The sequence below is a fragment of the Vulpes lagopus genome, chromosome 7, assembly GCF_018345385.1.
Source record: "Vulpes lagopus strain Blue_001 chromosome 7, ASM1834538v1, whole genome shotgun sequence".
In the NCBI taxonomy this organism is placed as follows: domain Eukaryota; kingdom Metazoa; phylum Chordata; class Mammalia; order Carnivora; family Canidae; genus Vulpes; species Vulpes lagopus.
Window position 1 is genome coordinate 54,101,548 of NC_054830.1, and position 20,339 is coordinate 54,121,886.

The 20,339-nt window shown below is 54.7% G+C and overlaps 1 protein-coding gene across 1 annotated transcript in view; it reads left to right on the forward strand.

Moving 5' to 3' along the window:
• Window positions 1–9,516: 9,516 nt before the first annotated feature.
• Window positions 9,517–20,339, forward strand: part of WNT7A (Wnt family member 7A) — a 65,714-nt gene continuing 54,891 nt past the window's right edge. Inside the window, exons 1-5 of the mRNA XM_041762427.1 lie at window positions 9,517–9,764; window positions 10,454–10,685; window positions 11,362–11,503; window positions 14,105–14,207; window positions 15,519–15,895. Coding sequence (XP_041618361.1) covers window positions 9,517–9,764; window positions 10,454–10,685; window positions 11,362–11,503; window positions 14,105–14,207; window positions 15,519–15,895 — 1,102 coding nt within the window. The remainder of the gene's footprint in view (window positions 9,765–10,453; window positions 10,686–11,361; window positions 11,504–14,104; window positions 14,208–15,518; window positions 15,896–20,339) is intronic.

Genomic DNA, 20,339 nt, shown 5'->3' on the forward strand with positions numbered 1-20,339 from the left:
TCTTAATATTGTTTTTCTACACCAGTGATTTCCATGCCTGGCTGCATCCAATGCCTGGGACCTATCGCTCAGATTTGGATTTAATTGGTTGGAGGTGAAGCCTGGGTATCAGTCAGCTTGTATTATCTTATTTAATCCTCACAACAATGGGAGATGGAAGTCTTTTTTCCTCTCTATTTAAAATTAGGTAAACTAAGATCCAGAGAGGTAGACTCACTTGCCCAAAGTCACACAGCAAGTCCACAGTGGAGCTGGGATGTGTGTCTACAACTCTTTACCTTCTCCAAAGAGCTGTCCTTGGTTCCAGAAAAAGGTGACTTCCACAAAGTTGTGGGGTACACTGGTCAACCCCTCTGCTCCAGCTAGCCCAGAAGCTTCCCTGGGAATGTGTGTGCCCGAGGGGCAGGGCACCACGCGGAAGCTTGGTGATAAACGGGTCAGGTTATGCCAGGATGTGCGGCGGAAGCCCAGCCTGCCGAAGGCAGAGGTGTGGCTGAGCCAGGGTGGGGGCCGGACATGGGGATGCACTTTTTCCCCAGCACAACAAGCTGTGGGCTTCCTCCTCTCTAGCTGAGTCCTGCCTGATATGTCAGGCCCAGAATGGGTCACTGGCCAGGGACTGGAGGGCTGGCAGGCGGGCAGGGGCCCAGGGCCAGTCCCCAGAGGAAGTCACATGGCGGGGGTCACAGGCCTGACCCAGGAATGGTGAAGGGAGGGAGATATTTCAGGCCTGAGAGGAAGGGCCCGGCCCACGAGATGAATCACCCGGGACAGATTATCCTGAGGAAGACCTTGGGGGTGGAATTGTGATAAGCAGCGTCCTCCCAAGGTGACCAGGAGCCCGCGGTCAGCTGGCCGGTGATCAACGAGGCCACATGAGACTGGAGTACTCAGATGTATCTAAGAAGACCCACTGGCTCCAAACGAATTGCCAGAGTGACTTCTCAGAGACCTTCTACCATGAGGATGAGCATCTCCACTTTCAGGATGAGAAAACAGAGCTTTGGAGCTAAGTCACTCACCCAAGGTCACATGGCTGAGATGGGATTTGAAATGGGAGCCTGCCTTTCTCTTGTTGCCAGCTGCTTCCCCAAAGCAGGAAGCCAAGACAGGGACTGTGCTCCCTCCCCGCTTGCTCCTGTGAGGACCTGGGAGTCGCACAGACAAAACGACCCGCCTCTACTCAGGTCTCAGGCAAACCAGGCCTCAGGTCTCATTCTTGCTTCTGGATGACTTGTCCAAACTCCTCAAGGTATGAGTGGGAAGGATGGATCACAGAGAGGGCAAAGAAAGGGCTTGCCCAGGATTCCAGAGTAAGTCTGTTGGAGGCCGACTCTCTCTGCCTCCTCGCCTCCCGGCCCACGGGTCTGGATTTGGATCCTCAACAGCCTTTGCTCCTGCAAAGCCAGACATGGCTGGCCCCTGGGGGGCTGCTTAGAAGCAGAAAGGCCACTCCCACCTCTCCCAGGCAGCCCTGCTTGATCTGGAAGGGACCTGGGCATCTGTATTCGTTACCAAGTCATTCTGACAGACGAAGAAGTTTGAGAAACACGGGCATAGATGACCTTTCAGATTCCTTCTGGTCCTAAAGTCTGGGTTCCAATATATGTCATTACTGTGATCATCATCAAATATCAACGTACGTTGAGTGCATGATATATGCCAGAGGCTCTGCTAGATGCTTTACATACATGATCACATGTAACTCAGAGGTAGCATTATTATCATCCCCATTTTATGGAGGAGGAAACTGCGGCTGAGGGGGACTAATCATTTTTCTAAGATAGCATAGCAAGTGGCTAAGCTGGGACTCCAGGCTGCGTCTGCTGCCCCACAGCCTCAGCAGCCTTTCATGTGTGACTCTTCCCGAAGCTGGCCAAGTCTCAGGATCTTCTAGTATCTGCTTTGGGATTCAGTCTCCTCATCTATGGGATGGGCTGCCTCCTTGCACCCTTCAGGCTCTGCCCCAAGTTTGCAAACAGGCCTTTGGGTTTGCTGCCCAGCCGAGCAGTTAATAGGACTTTGGCAGCAGGAGGAGTGAGACGCTGCTTTTCCAGCCCTGATCCCCATGTTCCAACTCCTCCCAGTCAGGATGCTTTGGCCCTACTCATCCTGGCCCCGCTGTGTTAGGCACTGAATCACTGACCTCATGCACAGCAGTGGGAGGGCTGGAATGGAGATGAAACCAGGATAGAGGGCCCCGTTGTTGGCAGGGGTGGGAAGACGTGGGGCAAGACAGAAAAGGAATCGATAGTTAACTTTTATTGAGCACTGACTGTGTGCCAGACACTCCGCTAGCTGCTGGACAAGCCACTTAACCTCTCAACATCTCAGTCTTCTCTTCTGGAAAACGAGGTGGTTATGAGGAGTAAATGAGACCCACTCAATTACTCATTTATCCAGCAATCGTTCACTGAGGGCTGATTATGTGCCAGCCGTCATTCTAGGAATGCAGCAGCGAAGCGATGAGTATCTATCTCTTGTAGGGCTAACTACAGCTGGGAAACATATTAAAATAAGCCAATGAAGAAACCCATTGTGTAAAGTTGGAGAGAGTGTCAACAAATGCCTAGAAGCTAAATAAAGCCAGGGTAAGATGTGTGTAGGTGCCGTGTAGGGACAGGATGGATGATCAGGGACTGCTTGAATGAAGTAAGGAACCACTGGTAAAACTACCTGGGAGAAGAGTGTTTCCAGGGAGCAAAAAACTCAGAGTCCATCAGGGGGCCTGGCACATAGTAGGTGCTCAATAAATGGTGAATGCTATCACAGTTCCGAGGGAGACACCATTTCCTTATTCTACCAAGTGGGTGGGCTCTGTGTTGTTGCTGTTTCCTAGCTGTGGGAATGTGGTCCCCCTTCTCGTCCCACTTGCCCCCATCGTGGGAGAGAGGGCCTGGAGGTTGACAGCCCCAAGCAGGAGGAGGAGGCAAAGCTTCTGTGGGAGAGGCTGCACAATGCCCACCAGCCTGACACACAGTGGGAGCCTTCCAAGTGGAGACTGACATGCCAGTCACCCAGGGCCTGGACGCTGGACAGCCACAAGATCATAGCGGCTCACCTCGCTCATGGAAACCTGCACAGGACTGGGTCACTGCCCTCCTCAGACGCAGATGACACTGTGGCTTCCCACATCCACAGATTGAAGTCTATAGGCCTTTTTACTGTCAACTCCTGAGCAGCTTCTGCAACTCTCTTTAAAAAAAAAAAAAAAAAAGATTTTATTTTTTTATTCATGAGAGACACAGAGAGAGGCAGAGACACAGGCAGAGGGAGAAGCAGGCTCCCTAGGGGGAGCCCCATGTGGGACTCGATCTCAGGACCCGGGATCACACCCTGAGCCGAAGGCAGACGCTCAACCACTGAGCCACCCAGGCTCCCTGCAACCTTCTTTCCAGCTCCTCCCAGTCGCCTCCCAACTTCTCCCACCCAGGCTCCCTGCAACCTTCTTTCCAGGTCCTCCCAGGCGCTCCACGGACTGGTTACCCTGGGTCCTGTGAGCATCACCTGAGCATGGCATCTGTGAGCCCTCTTCTGGAAGTGCTCACGTGAGGTGAGGGGGACAGACCAGCCTGCAAGTCAGGGTGATAGAGCTGGCTGGCTGCTGTGACAGGGGTCAGGGCGGGGGCCTGTGGAGATGAACATGCCTGGGGGAGGAGTCTGCTGGGGACGATGTCTGGAGGAGGGGAACTGCATCTCAGAGTGTGTTTTCCATCATATGGTTGTCAGCAGAGAGGTCTCTTCTGGCCACACTGGCGAGAGGCCCCACTAAGCTCTACTCTCTTGCACGCTCCTTATTAAGACTCCTTATGAACAGGACCCTCCACTGACCTCATGGGGGATCTCCGCTCCCACCTGCCCTTCCAGAGTAGGGAGACAGACAAGAAAGAGACAGGATGCAGGAGGAAAAGTGGGGTCCCTGCAGTGGCCAGTGCTGTGAAGGGAGTAGATCGGTGAAGGGAGGGAAGGTGGCTGGAGGTGAGGCTCTTTTAGACTGAGTGGCCTGGGAAATGTCTCTGAGGAGTGACATTTCAGGGACTTTCTCAAAGCCACACAGAGTAGTGACAGAGCTGAGGGGAGAAGCTCATCCTCTGGCTTCCATAGAACAGCTTCTGCCCCAGGCCCCATGTTCCCAGAGTTCCCTCATGCTGAAAAACCCACACTCTTCCAACAGCCTTCCCCAGACACCCATCCCTGGGGGCCTTGTTCACGGGAATCTCTGCTCCTCCCAGTTGCTCCCAGCAGCTCCAAATACTTTAGCTATAGAAGCTTTTTCCCTGGTTTGCATTGCTGAAGTTTTCCTATAAGCAAACATGAAGAAACAAAAGAAGCAGAGACAAAAGGGAAGACTCTACAACCTGAACCCTAGGAATCCAGCGACGGAGGTGGTCTTAAACACGGACATCCTGTCCTGATTGGTGGTGGTGCCAAGTGGCGGCTGTGGCCTTTCCATTAGTTTTATGGTCCAGTTGCGTGCGTGGCACATGGCAAGCACTTTCCGGGGCGGGGGGGGGGGGTGCACCTCAGTCCTGGCAACAACCCTAGGAGGTAGAAACTCTTATAATCCTCAGTTTACAGATGAGGGAACTGAAGCAAGCAGCATTTAAGTATGTTTCCCAAGGTCACGGAGATAACAGAAGGAAGCCAGAACTTGAAACTTCAAGAGCTGCTTCATGTACAGCAGGGAATGGGCACCAGTGGAGCTCGGGGCCTGTTCTGTGATGCGGGCCTCGGGACCCAAGCAGCCTCTCCTTCTGCATCCAGCAGGGGGAGCCAAAGGCCAGGGTCCTCTGTGCCCCTGCCCCGGGCAGGCTGGCGTGGCTCAAAGTGGAGGCGCACCTGCTAAAGAGACACCCTTCTGCCTTGATACAGGCAGAAAGAGCCACATGGGGAGAAAGCCTCTTGCTTAGCATGACTCTGCCAAAGAAGGACTTTCTGCAATAGGTCCCACTGAGTCATGAAGCAGTTAGTCACAGCCGGTTCGGGGTCTTGCAATGAATCAGCTATAGTTCCCTCTGGGGGAGTTCTCATTCAAGTGAAAGATTTTTACTCCCAGAGAAAGCCAAACAACTCTTTAAAAAACTGGCCTGGATTTTGCAGCTATTAAGTGGCAGAGCTGGTATTTTCAGACTCAAGCCTCTGACTCCAAAGTCTATGGGTTTTGTTTTGTTTTGTTTTGATCAAGCCATGGTGGTCCTCAGTCGAGGCGGGGTGCTGGGGATACAGAGATGCAGGAGCGAGGGTCCTGTCTGCAAGGACCTCATGTTCTAATGGAAAAGCGAGGCACCTGAACTGACATCCTTCCGGTGGGAAGGGCTCCACCAGGAACAGCTAACGGGCCATGGAGCACAAAGGAAAAAACTGTCTTCAGTGAATGTTGGATGGATGGATGGAAGAGGAAGAGACCAAGTGCCTAGGACAGAGGCAAGGCTAATCAGGGAAGGCTTGTGATGACCCTCACACTGGGGAAGGTCCTGAAGGATGAGAGGAGCTAGCCAGGTGGAAAAGAAGAGAAAGGCATTCCAGACATATGAAAAGGAATAACAGGATGGAGGAACAGTCTCAAGTTTGTTTTTATTACAACTCACAGTATATACCATACAGTTGGAGCCTTATTATGTACAATGTCTGCTGTTATTTTCTGGTCTAATTTCATTTTGTAAATATTGGTGGCAACCCACTAATTTTTTTGTGATATGGGCACAGGGGATTTGGGAAACGTGGAGGCTGTAAAGGTGATTTGGAGCCATGCTGTAAAGATCTCTGGATGCTTGGGTTGACGACTTTGGATCTTTTTCAGTCCTTGCTTCCCCTGCAAGCTCTGACCCTGCAAACCCTTGCTCTTTCTTTTTTATTTATTTTTAAAGATTTTATTTATTTATTCATGAGAGACAGAGAGAGAGAGGCAGAGACATAGACAGAGGGAGAAGCAGGCTCCCTGCAGCAAGCCTGATGTGAGACTCAATCCCAGGACCCGGGGATCACAACCTGAGCCAAAGGCAGATGCTCAACCGCTGAGCCACCAAGGGTTTCCTCTTTGCACCTTCTCTAGCTCTTTGAGAAACCTCCTCTCCACCCCAGCTAGTCTTTTACAGTTGCCTCTGGCTGCTTCTTCCTCTCTGGTTGGTTCCTCAATGGTGCTGAGTTGGGGCTCTGTGCTAGGCTGTCCCCACTCAGCCGTCTCAGCCTCCCTAACATCTCAGCCGTGCCTTGGTTTGGAGGACTGCCTGCCTGTAGCTGTGGAGACCTTCACCCTCCAAAGCCCACACTCTCCCTCCTGAGTGCCCGGCACACTCCAACTTGCCCTTCAGTGAGCTACAGACACAGCACCCTCAAACCTGCTTCTCCCTGTCCCGTCTCTGTGTAGTCCTCACCAGTCACAGTGTCTCCAGGACAGAATCTTGTCCATGGGGATGCATCGTGCTGTCTATGCTGCTTTCACACCAGCTCTCAAATCTGTCCACTTTTCTCCTTGCTGTCTGTTAGCACCCTGGCGTGGGCTGGGCCTTCCTGTCCTGCCTATCTGTTGACACCTTCTGCCTCCGTATGCTGTCCCCTTCCCTCAATTCCCTGTCACTGCTGCCATCAGCCTTCTGTAACATAAACCTGATCGTGTGACACCCTGCTTCCCTTTATGATAAAGCCCAAACTTATTCATATGCCCTGTGTCCCCAGATGGGTCTCATCTCTGCAGCCCTCCCTACTTCCATTCCCTCTGATGCTCCATTCATCAGGGCCCTCAGACTTCCACAGGCTTTGCTCCCTCTGGCTTTGAAAACTCTGCCTGGTGAACCCCAACTTATTCCTCTGGATCCTGCTTTAGGAACACCTTCTCCAGGAAGCCTTCCATGACCCACTCATTCGCAGCCCTCTTCTCTGCATCCCCACAGTCCTCCGTGCATCTCCCACCTTGATGCCTAAAACCTTCTTTTCCATAGCAGTAGCCTCCACCTCTCTTTTCCATTAGACAGGAGGCATAATTGAAAGATTAGAGCAGATGCTCTAAGTCAAAATTCTGCAGGTTCCAATCCCATTTCTGCCATGTGACAGCTGGGGGAGTTTGGGATTTTATTTAATCCCTCCCTAATTCATCTTCTCCAAACGATAAAATGATGATAATTATGATAATCATAAAAATATTAACAAAAGAATGGTGCCTGCCTCACAGTATTGTTAGAGGACTGAGTGAGTCCCTGTGCTGATGACAGTGCCTGGCACATAGTAAGTGCCACCCGTGTGCCTGATAATCAAATCAGCCCTCAGAATAGTTGCTCCAGGAGGGCAGACACTGGGTTTATTTGATCCACTGCTACATTTCCAGCACTTGCCCCAACATCCTGAGCGTCGTCCAACACTTGTGATGTGAATAAATCTTTTGTCCAAGAGAATGTCCAGGAAAGAGAGGACCCATTTGAATGATGCTTTGGAGGACGACTGCTCAGAACCCAGCGCTGACTGCATCTGGGGGTGGGAGAGAACAAGGAGGAATACGGGAGGGAGAGCATGGCTAGGACAGACTTGAGGACTGTTCCTCCCAAGCCCTTGGCTCTTCTAACCTCCCTCTCCCACTCTCCCTCATTGCTACCTTCATCCATGTGAGGGCTCCTGCCGGCCTAGGGCTCACTGTCCATCTCTCTCTCTGTCTTTCCAACCCCTCACTCCATTGGGTCCTTCTATGTCCTGGCAGGGCTGCTTGTGATCCATGCCCAGCATCCTCCCTTCTCCCTGCACCCTACTTCCACCTTAGCTGTTCATGTTATAATTGCTGTGTAACAAGCATCCTCCCCCCACAAAAAATAGTACCATAAAGCAGTCATTTCATTATATTTGCAAGTTATGGGTCTTGGGAACTTAGAGCACCCTGGGGATGACCGCAGAAGCCCCTGTCCACAGCGTCTCAGCTGGGAAGACTCAAAGGCAGGGATGACTTGGCGGCTGGTAGTTGGAATCATCTGGAAGCTCCTTCAGCCACATGTCTGGCACCTGGGCCAGGATAACTCCAACGCTGAACTGGGACTGTGGATTGAACACCTCCCTACCTGGGCTTCCTCACATCATGGCAGCCACCAGACTCCTTCCACGGTGGCTCAGGGCTCCAGCAGGAGTGTTCCAGCCAATGAGGCGGAAGCTGCCTTTGCCTCCTTTGACCCTGCCTGGAAGTTTCACAGCATTGCTTCTACCACACATAAGCCCACTCAGATTCAAGCAGGGAGAGCACAGACAGCGCACCTCTCAGTGGGAGGCACGTGGAATAATTAATTGTGTGGCCGGGTTTTAAAACCACCAATGTTTGTACCTGGACCCCTGGGGTAGTCTCCTCTCTGGTCTGCCTGGCTCCACTTTGCCCAGCCCTACCCTTCACCCCACGCCTCCCCGGATTCTCTAGGGAGCAGCCAAGGGGAGCTTTCGAACACACACATCGGATGAGTCACCCTTCTTCATATCCCTCCAATGCCTTCCTGCTGAACCTCCCGCCCCCCCCCCCCCGAAATCTAAGCTCCCTGACATGCCCACACAGCTCTGTGGGATCTGTGTGCCCCCATCACCTCCCTTCTACCCCACTGGCTTTCTTTCTCTTCCTTGAGCACAGCCCCACATCCCCTCCTGGTGCTCATGCCCAGCTCCAAGCTTCTGCACTGCTATCCTCCCTCTTGAAATGCTGGGACCCCAGACCCTGGGTCCGTCATGTCTCAACTCCAATGCTACCTCTCTGATCTCAAATAATCCCCTGGCACCCAGTATTGTCTCTCTCATCACTCCGTTTTATTTTTTTCACTTCTCCCTGTGATGTCTGAAATTACGTATTTGTTTACCTCTGGTCAGTCTCCCTCACTAGCTCCAAGACAGAAGGTCCCATGTCCCTCCTGCCTTTATCCTCGGTGTCTGCCGTGATGTCTGGCACAGACATTCGTGTGATGTGAATGAAGGTATGAACAGCGGTTCTCAGGGAAGATTTAGAAAAGTAATTCTGAAGGACTGGCAGTCCGGGCGTGATGGCAGTTAATGTGGGTGGGTGGGTGGGTGCTGTTTCCGAGCTGGCTCTCCCACCCACTAGCTGGTGACTTTAGGAAAACACCTTCGCGTCTCTGAGCCTCAGTTTCTTCGGCTGGAACGTGAGTCCAACAGCCGGCAGCTCACCGGACCGGGGTGTACATCACAGGGAGGGATCTGCAGCTCGGGCAGCTCGGCCGCCAGAGCACCCGGCTTCGGGGAGCCAGGAGGAGCCCCGGCCCCGGCCCCCACCAGGTGTCGCCACGAGCGCGCGCTGAGCGGAGGCGGCTCGGGAGGCCCGCGTCTGGGTCCCGCGCGGGGCGTCCCGGCCTCAGCCCGCCCCCGACCGGCCGCTAGGAGCGCAATCCCGAGGAGGCTGCCCCACCTGGGCTCCCACCTGCCGCAGCCCCCGCCCCGCGAACCGACAGGGCTGGGGAGGGAGTATGCTGAGCCGGTTGTCCCCGCTCGCGGAAGGGGGCGCCCTCCCTGGAGCTGGCCTTGGAGACCCGGGCCAGGGGGACCCCGATGCCACCTAACCGGCAGCCCCCGCCAGCTCTGAGCGCCGCGCCAGCGCTCGGGGTTTCGGCCGAGCCTGGATTCTCTCAGCCCGCCGGCGGCCGCAGGGCGCAGCTCGCCCCGCAACTTGCGCGTGAGCGACCCGGGGTCCGGAGGGCTCCCACGGCCCCTGCCCGCTGCGCGCCCGGGAGCCGGGAGGGGGCGCCGCGGGAGCGCGTGGGGCAGGGCGTGCGCGCGCGCTCGGAGCTGGCGGCCGGGTCCCGCGGGCGCGGGGGTGCGGGGCGGGCGCTCCGGGGAGGCGGGCGGGAGGGGGCGGGAGAAAGGAGGAGGGCCGGGGGCGGGGGCGGGCGGGCGGCGGCAGCGCCCCCGCACTCCCCGCGCCTCACACACTTGCACCGGCCGCTCGCGCGCAGCCCGGCGTCGCCCCGCGCCGCGCTCGCTCCTCCCTCCCTCCTCCCGCTCCGTGGCTCCCGCGCTCCCGGCGAGGCTCGGGCGCCGAGCGCGCGGACGGGCGCACGGACAGACGGCCCCGGGACGCTTCGGCCCGCGCCTCCCGGGCGGGCTATGTTGATAGCCCCGCCGGGGCCGGCCCGCGGGATCAGCACAGCCCGGCCCGCGGCCCCGGCGCACAGCGGGGACTATGAACCGGAAAGCGCGGCGCTGCCTGGGCCACCTCTTTCTCAGCCTGGGCATGGTCTACCTCCGGATCGGGTAAGGGCCGCTCGCATCCCCTGCACGCGTGTCCCGGCAAAGTTGGCTTGGCCCGGGAGGGCGTCGGCCGGCGGCCACCAACTTGTTCGGCCCCTCCGAGAGGCGGGTGGGCGAGGTGCGCGAGTGGCGGGCGCACAAAGGCCCCCCGCGGACGGGCGCCCCAGGGCGCGCACAGCTCCAGACACGGGGCAGAGGTCGGGCCATCCTAAGGGTGTCCGAGTCTGGAAGCCCCCAGAACCAGAGGCAACCAGTGCGGACGGTCCGGCTTGGGGGGCTCTGAGGAGAGCCAGCTCCTGCAGAGGGTCAGCCTCTGCTGGGGACGCTTCTGCCGGTCCCACGGGAACACCGGAGCCGAGAGTCAGGACGACAGCAGCCCCCAAGGAGCTCAGCCCCCAGAGCCGGAGAGAACTCTGAACAGAGGCGCGGGCACAGCCGCTGCTGGGGACTGGGCAGTCCCCGGGTGGCAGGTGGGGCCGGTGCGTGCCACGGGAAGCAGGTACCCAGAGGGAGGGGCCTTCGCTGGCAAAAACAAGAACCGCTGCTCAGATCCCTGACACCACCCGATTCCCAAGAACCCTCAGTACCCCCAGAGCCCTTCCCCGGGCCAAGGGGACAGTGCCTCCCATGCCCAACGAACACACACACAAAGGTAGCACGAGAGGTGCCCCCAAACACCCAGGGAGACAAGCTCGCAGAACCAGCGCCGGAGAGAGGCGGGCCACCCCGCCCCCTAAAACTGGGCACGGGAGTCGGCGGGCGCGCTGCGGAGCGGCCCTCCCTGCTGCACTCCAGCGTTTCCCCGGAGGTGGGGCCGGGGGCGGCGCTCCGGCCGGAGAGAGGGAGCGGGCGGCTCGGGACGCGTCTTGGAGCTGCGTTTGCAGGGCCAGTCACCCTTTGTACTTAGGAGATAATGCGTGTGAAGCACGGAGGCGTGGGGGCGGGGGCTTTAGGGATGGATAGAGGTTCTGGCGCTGAATTAGGGCCACCTTGGCGGGTTTCGCACGACCTGCTTTCCCACCTCCCCGCTGCCCGGCTTCGGGGAGGGGGCGGCCTGCGGGGGCTGCGGCGAGGGGTGTGTGCGCCCGAGCCTTTGTGTTTTGCCACTACCACTCCTCCCCTTTCCCCACCCCGCGTTCTCGGTAGCGGGCGTTTCGCAAGTTGAGCCGCCGCGGCTCTGAGCAGGTGCGCGCAGAGCGGACCAGGCGGCCGCCCGCCGCGACCGCGGACCGAGAGGCGACCGCAGGCGGAGAGGCGGCTGCGGGGCCCGCGCGCTGTCTGCCTGCGGGTGTGTGTTAAGTGTTATTGATTCGTCCGCGTCTGGGTGGCTTTTCTTTTCCTCCCTGCTTTAATCTTCATCTTGGCCCGCGCCCCGCCGCCCCGCGCGCATCCAGCATCCAGGAAGCTGGTCGGGCTGATTGGCGCTGGCCGCGCGAGGCTTTATCTTCTTTTTAATTAGAATCGGGGCGGAGGGACCGGGGAAGGGAGAGGGAGAGGGAGAGGGAGAGGGAGAGGGAAAACAACAGAAAAATAACCTCCCCTGGCCGTCCCGCCCGCCAGACCTCCCGCCGGCGCGCGGAGACCTCATTGGCCCCGCGGGGGCCCAGCAGCCCGGACGGAGGGAGGGAGCTACCGAGGGCGCTGGCCTTCAGCACCGCAGTCGCCCTTTTGGGCGGGGAGGGGTCCAGGTCAGGAAAAGGGGTTGCAAGGTGAATCTGGCCCCGGGCTCTGCTCCTCCTTGAGCCCGGGGTTATCCATCTGTAAAATGGGCATGAGGGGTAGAGTCCCAGGGCCCTTAAGAAGCCTTCCAGCTCCCCAAATGTTCCTGGTTCCTCCCTGCTCAGGGCTGATGGCAAGGCATCTGCAGTAATCTGTTAACGTGGATAGTTCCAGTGAATCAAGTACTATCTCCTTCCAACAATCAAATCCAGCAACAATAAAAACCACTACAGCAGCACATTTATTGACTACCTATTAGGTGCCTGGCACCTTTTGAACACTTTCCGTGTTTTAACACATTTAATTTTCACAGCAGCCCTGTGAAATGAAGACTAATGATCTATATCCTCATTTTTGTGATAGAAAAGCTGAAGTACACAGACAGGGGATGTAACTTGCCCAAGGCCACACAGCTAGTAGGTGAAAAAGAAGCTTGGATGGCACCCTAGGCCTGACCTTTTAGCTGCTAGATTAATTGTTCCTGTGAATTTTTGACTCTAATATATTATTTTACACTGCTGGGGTAGGAATTCCTTGGTGGTCAGCTGGATAGTCACAGGTTCCCCCTGACTTGTGGCAAAACATCTCCACTTGACCATCTTTCCATGCTGCCTCTTCTTCAAACATTCCAGCTCTAGCTGTATCAGGCTGTCTCTTGGTGGCTGAAATGAATGAATGAGCTTCTGTTTCAGATGGGTGACCCACTAGCCTCTAGATCTCAATCTCTGTGAGCCTCAATTTTCAGATATGTGAAAGGGGTATGGTAATTCCTGCCCACCGGGACTGTTTAGAAAGGCTACATACATCTCATGTTTTCAGCAACACCTGCCATCCTGCCTTGGCGTGGTAAGGATGCTGCAAAAGTTCACTGATGCATTCAGTGCCTATGGGGGAGGGGGGTCATAGGTACTTAACCTGAGTGAAATTTTGAGAGCTCCGTAATTCATTCATTCATTCAGTAGCCATTTAGTGACCAGGCTAATAGCATTCCTGTCCCCAAAGAGCTCATAGTCTAATGAGAAGGATAAGTGATAAACAAAGTGGGCACACAGAACCAAACACGTACATCAAAGCATTTCAGGAGACCATAAGTAATCAAGAGAATTAAGTAAACAAAACAGAGACTGTCATGCAAAGTTATGAGGGGTGGGGTGAGGAAGCAGGTTCCCTTAGCTGGGATGGTCAAGGAAGGTGTCCCTTGAAGTCACAGGAATGATGGCAAGAAGCCAAACCTGTGAAGCTCAGGGGATGAAAGAGATTCCAGGGAAGGAGACCAGTAAGGACAAAGGGCCGGAGGCAGGAAGAGGGCTGATCTGAGGCAGAAGTAGAGGAAAAGAGGGTAGGAATGATCAGTTGTGTGCTTGGAGACGAGTGGGGTCACCCATCTCCTGCGCTGTTGGTGCACAGAGCCTCGCTTTAAGAAATTCCAATTCCAGAACAACTTCCTGTAGCTGAGTCCCAGGATGGAAAGTGTGAGGCACTTTGCCCAGGGCTGGCTGTGACCTTCAATAAATGGAAGCTCTTATTATTATAACCAGAGTGAGGCATCAGGGGTGAAGTCAAAAGCTCCGGACGTGTGGACCATCTTTGTGTAAAGGGAGGGCTACCTGGTCCATCAGGGTTGCCACTGGAGCCTGTCGGGTTATCTTGATATTAGGAAACGGCCCCACCCTCGGCCAGATACCTAGGAGTCACGCTGACGCCTGCCTTTCCCTCGGACTCTCCCCCATCCCTCCCCCTCGACTCCACCCTTCCATCAGTCCACCCGCATGCACGTTTGGTCGCTCCATCTGCAGCCACTGCCTGCTGCTGCCAAGGCCAAGCCCGCACCCCCTCTTGCTCATACCATTCTCTCTGCTCCTGCTCTGGCACCCCGCATGCCTCTCTCCCTCCCAGGGGGCTGGACGGATGGGATCCTGTCACTTTCCTGCTCACAGTGCTTCCCGATGCACCTGAGAACATTCTAGCCCTCTACCAGATTCTCTCCTCAGACCCCTTCCCCGAGCCCTGCACCAGCTTCTGTGGGTTCTTTCTGTTCCTTGGTGATCCTGAGCTTGTTCCCCTCCCAGAACTTTGCATTTGTGGTTCCCTCTGCCTGGATTACTCTTCCCCAGACCTTCCCATGGCTGGTTCCTGGCCATTCAGGCCCTGCTGCACTGCGCCTCCCCAGGGAGGCCGTCCTTGACCACCCAGCTAAAGCGGCCCCTCTCTCGGCCCTCCAAGCCCACCCTCTTCATTTACTTCCCTCACAGTGCCGAAGGCTGTCCGAAACGGTCTGTTTGATTCATTTGTGAAATGGGGGTAGTCTCCCTCCACATAGAACCAGGAGAGCAGGCCCTTGACTCTCTCCCGGCATGGTGCCTGGCACGTGATAGGTATCCAACATGTATCTGCGCAGAGAATAAGTTAGGAAGATAGAAAACGTATCAATAGGGACACCTGGGCGGCTCAGCTGGCTGAGCGTCTGACCTCAGCTCAGGTCATGATCCCAGAGCCCCGCTTTGTGTGTTGTGTTGGCCTCTCTCCTCATGAGGGAGACTGCTTCTCTCTCTCCCTCTGCCACTTCCCTGCTTGTGCTTGGGCACTCTCTCTCTCTGTCAAATAAATAAACAACAACAACAAAACCGTATGAATAGTCATAGGCATTTTCTAGATGGGTCATGCCTAGAGTGGGGTACGCATGCTCCATTGGCATGCAGAAAGAAAATACTAGACCTTCTATTTACAATTACTTTTGAAAGATTTTGTTTGTAATACAACATATACGTACATACCAGAAAGTATATAGGACGTGTACAAGCAGTTGCGTTTTTTTTTTAAGATTTTATTTATTTATTCATAAGAGACACACAGAGAGAGAGAGAGAGAGAGAGAGTCAGAGACATGCAGAGGGAGAAGCAGGCACCATGCAGGGAGCCTGACATGGGACTCGATCCTGGGACCCCAGTATCATGTCCTGGGCCGAAGGCAGGTGCTAAACCACTGAGCCACCCAGGGATCCCCAGCAGTTTTTGTTTTTTTTTTTTAAATGTGTACCCACAACCTCTCAGGGCAACTGCTGAATGAAACTTTGTACTTCTCATCCCCTTGCTTGCCTTTGCAGTTTTACCACATTGACACAATTCCTAAACAATATTGGCTGTTATTTTGCATTATCTTATTTTATTTTATTTATTTATTCATATGACAGAGTGAGAGAGAGCACAAGCAGGGAGCATGGCAGGCAGAGGGAGAGGGAGAAGCAGGATCCTCACTGAACAGGGAGTCTGCTGCAGGGCTGGGGGCTACATCCCAGGATCCTGCGATCGTGACCTGAGCCAAAGGCGAACTCTTAACCTAACCTGCTGAGCCACCCAGTTGAGCCTAGTTTGCATGATTTTAAATTCCACCTCAATTGAGCCCTAACCATAACTAGGAGGGCAACTTGCTTTGTGTACAACATTGTATTTGTGACATTTGTCATCTTTGTGTGGGTGTGTGTTTGTGTCTTAAAGGGAAATCAAGCCTCACTGGTATTGAATATGCATGCTACACAAGTACCGATATGGAATAAAGAAATGAATAAATGTGGGTTTGGGGTGCAGTATCAAAAAAGTTGGGAGAGCTCTGCTGGGAGCAGTGGGTGAGGGGTGGGAGGAGTGGAAGCAGCAGCACCTGGCGCTCCGGGAGGGCCTGGAGGCCATGCCCCCGCCTCGCTGGCCTAACGCTCCGTTTCTCTGTGTCCCCTGCTCCAGTGGCTTCTCCTCCGTGGTAGCTCTGGGCGCGAGCATCATCTGTAACAAGATCCCGGGCCTGGCTCCCAGACAGCGGGCGATATGCCAGAGCCGCCCCGACGCCATCATCGTCATAGGAGAAGGCTCGCAAATGGGCCTCGACGAGTGTCAGTTTCAGTTCCGCAATGGCCGCTGGAACTGCTCAGCCCTGGGGGAGCGCACCGTCTTCGGGAAGGAGCTCAAAGTGGGTATGTGCTCACCCAGGTGACCTGCGCAAGGTCTTCGCGGCCATGGGCCACCCGAGTACCCGCGGGAGCCCCGGGAGCCTGTCACCGGCCCCAGCTGCCGTGCTCCCGAGGATGGGATCTGCAGGTGCCACGACTTGAGTCGGGTCTCCCGGTGGGTGAGGGTCAGCTCTCAAATCCAAATCCAGATCACTCCAACCACGTATGGCAAAGTTGAAAACCAGCAACCAGTGGCCTAAGTGCTAACCGGCCGGGACGGCACTGATGTTTCTTAAATCGAAGCCCAATTTTCAAAAAAGAAAAAAAAGCATAAGTTTTTCAGCTAAAAGAATGAATTTCTGTCTTATTTAAAAAAAAAAAATCTGGCAGATCTATTGATAACTTACCATGGGCCTACATGGTCATGATGGGGTCAAGCCGAGACTGCAGCTTCCTTTAAATGGAGCCATTGCCACAGCCCACCACTCCCTATGACCACCATGTCCCCTTGTGTGACTCCCCAGGCCACTGTGGACATTTGAATTTGCAACCCCTGTTTTGTGGGAATGTGTGCTGCTCAGCCGTGCGTACGTGGGCATGCGTGTGTGTGTGCACACACACAGATACACATATACACAGACTTGCACAAAGTGTCAGGTCACACTTTTGGTTTTTCAAAGCAATTGTGAGGAAAACCTGGTGGGGGGGGGGTGGTCATTGGGATATTTGTGGAGAAGGCCACGCTGTGTGTCTTGCTTGTGTGTGTCTGGACTAGGGGCCCAGGACTTCTGCAGGCTTGCTGCCAAGCTGTGAACTTCCCTGAAAGTAAGTCCACCTCAGGCCTCTTTGGGCTAGAGTGGTTCTTAAAAGCACCCCGAGTTCTCTCTCTCCCTTGGCCCCAACATCAGTAAATTCAGTGGATATTGAAAATATTCTCCCCAAATCCAGCCATTTCTCCACGACCTTACTTCCTCCTCGTCGGGTCCCACAGCTGGCACCTCTGGGGTCCCTGGCACCCCCATCAATCCTGCTGCCCCCTAGCTATTCTGCAGACCTTCCTGTAGGCAGTGTCCTCCTTTGTAAGTGAAAATCAGATCGTGTCATTTCCCTGCTTTAAATTCCATGAGGCTCCCTCTCATTTTAATTTTTTTTAAAGATTTATTTAGTCATGAAAGGCACACACACACACACACACACACACAGAGAGAGAGAGAGAGAGAGAGAGAGAGAGAGGCACAGGCAGAGGGAGAAGCAGGCTCCATGCAGGGAGCCCGACGTGGGACTCGATCCCGGGTCTCCAGGATCACACCCTGGGCCGAAGGCAGTGCTAAACTGCTGAGCCACCAGGGCTGCCCTCCCTCTCATTTTAAAACACTGCTGACCTCTGCCCATGTCTGTTTCCATCTTCCCCCTCCCCCTTGCCCACCCAGGCTGGTCCTTTTTCTCAAACACATCACTCCTGCTCTGGGGCCCCCGCACCACACATTGTTTCTGCCTCACATCCTTTATCACAGCCAGCACCCCAGAGCCCGTTCTCTGAGCACATCTCTCCCTCCTAGCCTCCGGGCCTCCCAGGGCCTCCGTTGATCACTGATGTCTAAAGACCCCTCTCCTGGGACACCTGGGTAGCTCAGTGGTTGAGCATCTGCCTTCAGCTCAGGGTGTGATCCAGGGTCTGGGGATTTAGTCCACATCGGGCTCCCCACAGGGACCCTGCTTCTCCCTCTGCCTGTATCTCTGCCTCTCTCTGTGTCTCTCATGAATAAATAAATAAATCTTAAAAGAAGTCCCCTCTCCCCACGAAGCTCCAGCCCCTCAGCCAAGCACTTGGCGCTGTGACTCATTCCTCACCCCTTGGGAATGCCAGCTCCATGTGGGCCAGGGCTCCCTTGTCACATTCGCCACTGGGTTTCCTTCCTCCTTCTTGGAAGGAAGAACAGTGTCATGTCAGTCCTGAGCAGGTCTTGTTTTGTCCCCATCTTCTGTAGGCACCTGCTTACTCACACCCAAGGGAGCCAGATGCCAGCTTCATGGTCAGGTTGGCAGGGGGGTGTGGCAGCCTCCTCTTACAGAGCCTCTCTTTCCACGCATGCCCTTTCTGACATCTTCGTGGTTAGAATTTTGCCCTGTGCCACCTGCCCTTCCTTCTCCCTCTTACCAACCTCAGGCTGACTTTGCAGGTGGAGAACAGGGGTCCAGAGAGGGGGCGGGGCTGCCCTGGCTCACACCACGAGGTGGTGTCACACTGGGAGTCCAGTGTAGGTCCCTGAAATCTCTGTCTGGGGGGGGGGGGCTTTGTTGGCACCTATAGTTTTTCTGCCTTCTCCTGCTCACATCCCCAGTCCCCTGTTCCTGGGACGCAGGCCTGGGCTCTGGCACTATCTTAAACTTGTGTTTTGCTGATGTATGAGATGTTACAGATGAGGAAACAATCTCCGAAGGGACTAGTCCTAGGTCAATGAAGAGTGAGTGACAGAGTCTTCCAGGACTCGGTTCATGCCACCACAGGCTGCAGCCTTGGAAGAAGCAGCCCATAGCCTGGCATTGTAATAGAGCATGCTGGGGTACAGCAGAGGGCTGTGTTTACGGGAGCCCCTGCTGTCCAGCAGCCCTCCCAGCTGACCAGAGTTGTAGAATTGAGGGAATCCAATGCACGTTGAGTGGCCTCAGGGAATCCAAGCAAAAAGAGGAGCCCAAGAAAACCCAGGGCATGGCAGTGCTAGGGCAACAAGTCCAAGGGCCTGGAAGTGAGTGGGAGCCAGGGCTGGGAGGCATGTGGCGTAAGTCTGAGCAGTTTGAATTTCTGGGTGGTGGGAGCAGTTAGAGAATTTTGAGCACGAGCATAGCTGCCAAAGTAAGGTCATACTGTATGAAATAGCCACTATTCAATGATTTTTGGCCTCCAAAAATGGCAACAGCGCATATGATTCAGCCTAATAGCAATTCTGGAAGATTCATTAAAGGGTGGCTATAACACTCATTCATTTATTATGTCATTTATTAACTCATATATTCACCAAATATTTATTGAGTGCCCAGCATGGCTGGAGGCTGCCGTTCCAGCCTGTTTGGTCAAGGAAGGCCTCTGGATTCATGAAGGAATAAGCCATGGACATGTTTGGGGAATGGTGTGCGGGGCAAAGAGGATGCATGTACAAAGGCCCCCAGGCAAGAACGTGTTTGAGGTCCAGTGAGGGGGCTAGTGTAGCTGGAGGATATCAAGCAGGTGGAGGAGGAAGTCTCAGAGGCCAGAGAAGAAGCCAGGAGGGGGACAGCATGACATCTTCGGGCAAAGTCAGGGGTTGGGGTTTTCCTCCAGAGAATGGACAGCAAGGGAATGGCAGATCTGGCTTTGGATTTAGCAGCATTGCTCTAGGTGCTGGGAATGGAATGAACTGTGGAGGGGCCAGGATGGGAATTAGAGTCTGGTCCAGTCTTCCAGGCAGGAGGTGATCCTGGCTACGGCCTAAGTGATGGCAGTGGAGTTCTCCTTTGGAAATGAGTTGTAAAGGATGGAGGGAGCTGATGACCCAAAGGCCACTTAGGAAGAAGTTACCCTGGGCCTGGAACCTGAAAGGTGGTGGCAATAGAGAGAGGAAGAGGAGGCCCTGATGAGACCCCCAGGGGCTAAGAAGTTACTTCCCCTCTGAGCCTTGCTTTCCTCATGTATAAACATATCCTGCTTGAGGACACCAAGAAGCAAGCCTCAGATTTTGGCTTTCTGGCCTCTTCCCCAGTGCTCTTGCCCTTAAGGGATTGCCTCTTCCTGGCAATGGCCAGCCAACAAGGCTGCCTTGTGGGTAAGGCATCAAGAGTGTAGTCTTTGACTTTGGGAGCTTTGGCCACCAAGGCCACACTCTGGATGGCGGGGAAACATCACCTCCCCCCACTACCTTCCTACTTCTACTTACATCATTGGCCAGAACTCAGTCACATAACCACATCTAGCTGCAAGGGAGTCTGGGAAACATATCTTTTCTTCTCAGAGTAGCTCTGAGTTAAGCTCAGGGTCTGTGACAGGAGGAAGGGGAAAGTTGACATTGGGGTGGGCAACTACCCTCGGCATAGTATTCATCTTATGCTGAGACCTAAAGGCTCACCTTCCTCCGTCTCCTCTGCCTCTGCTCTGGTCTCCAGCTCTGTGTTTCACGGCTCTGTTTCCCCTCCTGAATAGCTCTCAGGAGCTATTTTACTGTATAGCTCTCAGGAGAAGGCCATGGGCATGTACCAGACAAAGCCCTCTTGGATGCTAGAAACTACAACCCAGTTGAAGCCCCCTCAGGCAAAAAGGTGAATTTGTGTCTGTTTGAGTCACTGCAAAGTCAGGGATGGTGCTGACTTTTGAAATGGCTTGGATCAGAGGTGGTGTTGGCTTCTGCCAACCCCAGAATGCCTCTTGGGGTAGCAAGATGGCTCTTACAGTGCCAGAACCACAACTTCCAGGTTCTAGATTTGCAAGAGAGAGCAT